Here is a 5131-nt window from a genome sequence, read left to right as displayed (position 1 = left end):
TGAGCGAGGACTCGCTCTCTTTCCGTCAGATCCTTCAAAATGGAAGAAGAAATTGCAGCGCTCGTCATCGACAACGGCTCCGGCATGTGCAAAGCTGGCTTTGCAGGAGATGATGCTCCCCGTGCTGTGTTCCCCTCCATTGTTGGGCGCCCGAGACACCAGGTAAGCTGGGAGCGCCCTGCCGGGAGTGGGTGCGCCTGGGGCGGTGCTGCGGCGCACGGAGCTGACTCACGCCTTGCCTCCTAGGGCGTCATGGTGGGCATGGGGCAGAAGGACAGCTACGTAGGTGATGAGGCCCAGAGCAAGAGAGGAATCCTCACCCTGAAGTACCCCATTGAGCACGGTATTGTCACCAACTGGGATGACATGGAGAAAATCTGGCATCACACTTTCTACAATGAGCTTCGTGTGGCTCCTGAGGAACACCCTGTCCTGCTCACAGAGGCTCCTCTGAACCCCAAGGCCAACAGAGAGAAGATGACACAGGTATACTTACTTGGGTAATAGCCACTGCTTACCTTCATCTTCACAAACCCTCTTTTGTTATGGCATCTTAAACCTGAGGTTTTTCTCCCAATGTTTTCAGGGTTCTCTACTCCTGGCATTTCCTCCTTGACGTCTCAGGTTTCTTTCATTTGTGTTTTCTGCCTGCATTCTTTGCTTTTCTTTCACACATCAGTTTTTGCATGTTGGCATGCATGTTCTAACACAGGTGTGAGTGACTCAGCTTGTTGTTCCCTGCTGAACTGTTTCTTCTTTCTTCCAGATCATGTTCGAGACCTTCAACACCCCAGCCATGTACGTTGCCATCCAGGCTGTGCTGTCCCTGTATGCCTCTGGTCGTACCACTGGTATCGTTATGGACTCTGGGGATGGTGTCACCCACACTGTGCCCATCTACGAGGGCTATGCTCTGCCCCATGCCATCCTGCGTCTGGACTTGGCTGGCCGTGACCTGACAGACTACCTCATGAAGATCCTGACAGAAAGAGGCTACAGCTTCACTACAACAGCTGAAAGGGAGATTGTCCGTGACATAAAGGAAAAGCTGTGCTATGTCGCCCTGGACTTCGAGCAGGAGATGGCCACTGCTGCCTCTTCCTCCTCCCTGGAGAAGAGCTATGAGCTGCCTGATGGTCAGGTGATCACCATTGGCAATGAGCGGTTCAGGTGTCCAGAAGCCCTCTTCCAGCCATCCTTCCTGGGTAGGTATGGGCCAGAGCAGGCCAGTAGCACCCAGGGTGCCCCTCTGGTGTGGGAGCTGCAGTGCTCTGGCTGTGTTGAGCTGTGGGGTTGGCATCACTGTGATGAGGTGCTGCGTGTGTACTAACAAGCCTGCAACTCTTCTCCCTAGGCATGGAGTCTTGTGGCATTCATGAGACCACTTTCAACTCAATCATGAAGTGTGATGTAGATATCAGGAAGGACCTGTATGCCAACACAGTATTGTCCGGTGGTACCACAATGTACCCTGGAATTGCTGACAGAATGCAGAAGGAAATCACAGCTCTGGCACCTAGCACAATGAAGATCAAGGTAAGAAATACGCCTTTGTCCCCCTGCAGACAAAGGTGCAGGCCCCTGTGTGTGGTGGAAGGAGGCAGGAAAACCCTGGGCAGTTCTGACTGCTCCTCTTCTCTTGCAGATCATTGCCCCACCTGAGCGTAAATACTCTGTCTGGATTGGTGGCTCCATCCTGGCGTCTCTATCAACCTTCCAGCAGATGTGGATCAGCAAGCAGGAATATGATGAGTCTGGCCCATCCATTGTCCACCGTAAATGCTTCTAAATGGACTGCTAGCAGATGCACAGCATCTGCTGCATGAGTTGTTTCACTAGTATACATTTGCCCAGGCAAATCTATACACCTCATGCTAGCCTCATAAAACTGGAATAAGCCTTCTTTCAAAAGAAACTTGCCCTTGGAAAGTCTGTATCTGATGTTAGACAAATGTCAGCACTGGATTGTYGAGCTGTCACTTGATTTGACCTTGTATTCAAGTTAACTGTTCCCTTGGTGTACACCTTAGCAAAATACCCTGTACAGATCTGATCTAAGCCTGGGACAGGTGCCTCACTCCTGTGACATCCTTGCTAAGGGTAACTTGTGTTTGCAGGGAGCCCATTCTGACAGTGGTTCTCATGACTTGCTATACTGACAGTGACACTTCTCCAAGAGCGCAGGCTCTGGGGCTCGGGACAGATTTGTACAGGGTATTTGGAGTCAGACTTCCAGTACATTCAGTGTGGAGTATTCCAGATTTCGTGTAGAGGCTGGTAGGAGTCCATCAAGAATTCACTTCTGTTGCTGCCGTTCTAGCAAGGTTGGGACACATATCACATCCAAGCCTTATGAACCAGTCTTCATTTTCCTACCCACCTGTATCCCAGTAAAACATCATGGGGCTGAAGTTACTCAACTTGAGTTGCGGAAACTTTGCATTTACACCTGTAAATTTATGCATCAAGTTTAATTTATGTAAGATTTTTGTACGTTGCCTTAATGTTCTCACATGACAGTAGAAAACCAAAATTTGTAAGTCATCCTAAAGTTGAGAAATTGTAATGCCCAACAACACATCATTGTGTAAGGAAAAATAAAAAAGCGCTGCAGTAAACTTAACCTCGGTGTTGGTGTCCTCAGGAAGGGAGTGGGGACTGTGGTGGCGAGACCTGCCCTGGGAGCAGGTGTACCTGCTGGGGAGGGAGCTGGCCCTGCCTGGGCTTGTCCTCCTGCGGGTGCCTCATGGGAGCTGAGCTGGCACTGACTCGGAGCTTCCTGCTTCTGTTTCCAAGGAAGCTGTCAGTTATGTTGTTCTGGCACTTCAAAGCTTGCTGGAGCCCTAGTTGTTAAGTTTAAAAATAGCTGTTTACTTGCCAAGCAAGTGTCAGAGTGATGGAGGAGTTGTGATGGGAAGCTTTCCACCCTTGAACTTATCTCCCAGCAGTCTTAATGACTTAATCTCAGGTTCTCCTTGGCTTTCTCTAAGCCCTCAGTGCRGTTTTATCCTGCTTTTGGCAAAAAGGCTGGAAGAAGGAGTCTGATGCAGCAGCCTCCCTGGCTCTCTTAAGGGGCTGGGGAAGGAGCCCCTGTCCCTCTGCTGCGCAAGGGATGGGGCGTGAGCAGCCTCCCCCTCTCCCAGGTGCTCTGGGCCCTGCCTGGCTGGAGATGGGCCCTGGCCCGTGGCGCAGGAGCATGAGCAGCGCTGGCCCCCAGGAAGGGGGGCTTGAGCTGCTGCAAAGCCCGCGGGCCCCCCAGGCCAGGGCTGGCCAGCTGCAGCTCGCTGTGCTCGGCAGCAACCTGCGGCGAGGCGGCGGTGCCGACGGGCGACGGGAAGCTGCATTAAGGCATTTCTGCTTGGCGGCAGCTTCCTTGCCGGGAAGGAGCGGCTGTGCCGCGCTGCTCTCATTTCTGAGGGGAGAGAGAGACCTGCTAATTAATTAAAGTACCCAAGGTCAGGCAGCGCAGCTGCAATTAGGCCCTTGCTAGGTCTGCTGCAAACATTGCTCCTCTCATTACTGCCTTCACCCTGCTCGCGGCCTTCCTGCTGAACGCCCAACGTCGGGGCGGCGTGGGCGCGGAGGCAGCAGGGAGCCTGCCCGTGCCGCCCCGGGGCYGCCGCAGCAGATCGATGGGCTGCACACGGCGCCGGGCGAGGACCCGGGTGCAACGGGCACCCAGCTACTGATATGTGCGGCTGCAGCAGCTGCAGAGGGGCCGGCGGTGCCAGGCACCCGTGCTGCGTCCTCTGCACAGCCGGCCTGGTCTCCRCCATGGGGCAGGGGCCTCTCTCAGCCCCCTCCCCAGCACCCTCTGCCCGGTTCCCACACGTCGGGGGCTCTGCAGGGAACCAGGCTGCGGGGAGACTGGGAGGTGCTCGGGCAGCCCAACTGGCCCGGGCCCCTCTGATTGCCAGTGAGGGCTGTTGTGTTGCACCGTGCCGTATTGCACAGCACCGTGCTGTACTGTGCCGTGTTGCATGGTGCCGTGTTGCACACCACTGTGCCATGCTGTGCCATGCTGCGTTGCCCTGTGCCATGCTGTGCCATGTTGCACCATGCCGTGTTGCACAGCGCCATGCCATCTTGTGCCGTGTTGCACGGTGCCGTGTTGCACCATGCTGTGTTGTGCCACATCACGGGCTAAACCTGCAGCCCCTCGGCCCTGCCGTGCCCTCGGTGGGGTAGAACCGCTCGTGCTGTGCCGCCGGCGCTGGGCCGGGCTGAGCTGTTCGGGGCAGACCCTGCGCCCCACTGCGGCCCTGGCTCCGGCCTCCGCTGCTCCCGGCCCCAGGGCCTGGCACGCCCTGGAGGGGTGCAGCCCCACTCCAGCCCCACATCGTCTGCGCTCCTGGCCAAGGGCCTGGTGCTCCCATGGTGCCTGGCCCCAGCACACGCTACCCTGGTGGCTCCATCCCAGCAGGTGCCTGTGGAGATGTGCGAGCGAGTGGTCAGCGCTGRGGTGACATGCTGGTGGGGCGCCTGGGCGGGCTGTGGTGCTTCCGGCACAGGGCTGGCTGTGCCCCACGGTGCAGGCTCTGCTGCCTCCAGCCCTGGCTGTGCTCTGGCCACAGCTCAGGGGCTCGGTCCCTGCTGCCAGGGCTGGGGGGGAAAGGGGGGGGGCAGCCTGGGAGTGCCTGAGCCCCCCCRCTGTGCACAGCCCCCCACTGGGCCCTGTGAGGGGAACTGCTGCCCAGCTGCCCAGCCAGCCCACCGTCCAGCTGTTCATCCGTCCATCTCGCCATCCACCCATCTGTCCCTCCATTTGTCCATCCTGCCAGCCATCCACCCATCTCTCCATCCATCTGTCCCTCCTTCCCTCCATGCCTCCATCCCTGCATCTCTCCATCCCTCCAGCTCTGCATCCCTGCATCCATCTCTCCCTCTCTCCATCTCTGCATCCTTCATCCCTTCACCTCTCCATTCCTCTGTCCCTCCAGCCATCCCTCTCGCCATCCCTCCGTGCCTTTATCCCTCCGTGTCCCGGCCCCCCCCCCCCCCCCCCCCCGTGCGCCGGGGCCGCAGCCGGCGGCGGCCGCGAGAGGGCAGCGCCGCTCCGCCGCCCTGACACGAGTGCGCCGGGTCTCAGCTCGAGCGAGACCCGGAGGGAGCAGTGGGGCTGGGGAGAGCC

General features: G+C 57.5%; 1 protein-coding gene across 1 annotated transcript; it reads left to right on the top strand.

Moving 5' to 3' along the window:
- Positions 1 to 2623, top strand: ACTG1 (actin gamma 1). Its single transcript, XM_026067476.1, has 5 exons — positions 1 to 162; positions 247 to 486; positions 767 to 1205; positions 1355 to 1536; positions 1646 to 2623. Exons 1-5 carry the CDS (start codon positions 40 to 42, stop codon positions 1787 to 1789), a joined length of 1128 nt encoding a protein of 375 aa, XP_025923261.1. The 5' UTR covers positions 1 to 39; the 3' UTR covers positions 1790 to 2623.
- Positions 2624 to 5131: the final 2508 nt, after the last annotated feature.

The sequence above is a fragment of the Apteryx rowi genome, unplaced genomic scaffold (genome assembly GCF_003343035.1).
Source record: "Apteryx rowi isolate R43461 unplaced genomic scaffold, aptRow1 scaffold_26, whole genome shotgun sequence".
NCBI classification, from domain to species: Eukaryota; Metazoa; Chordata; class Aves; order Apterygiformes; family Apterygidae; genus Apteryx; species Apteryx rowi.
This window is presented reverse-complemented; position numbering and strand designations above follow the sequence as displayed.

Excerpts from the sequence above, each read along its gene's own strand:
- ACTG1 (XM_026067476.1), top strand. The coding sequence starts at position 40 with ATGGAAGAAGAAATTGCAGCGCTCGTCATCGACAACGGCTCCGGCATG. Across the intron at positions 1,206-1,354 it reads CTTCCAGCCATCCTTCCTGG|GCATGGAGTCTTGTGGCATT; the intron begins GTAGGTATGGGC and ends TCTTCTCCCTAG. Across the intron at positions 1,537-1,645 it reads CTAGCACAATGAAGATCAAG|ATCATTGCCCCACCTGAGCG; the intron begins GTAAGAAATACG and ends CTTCTCTTGCAG.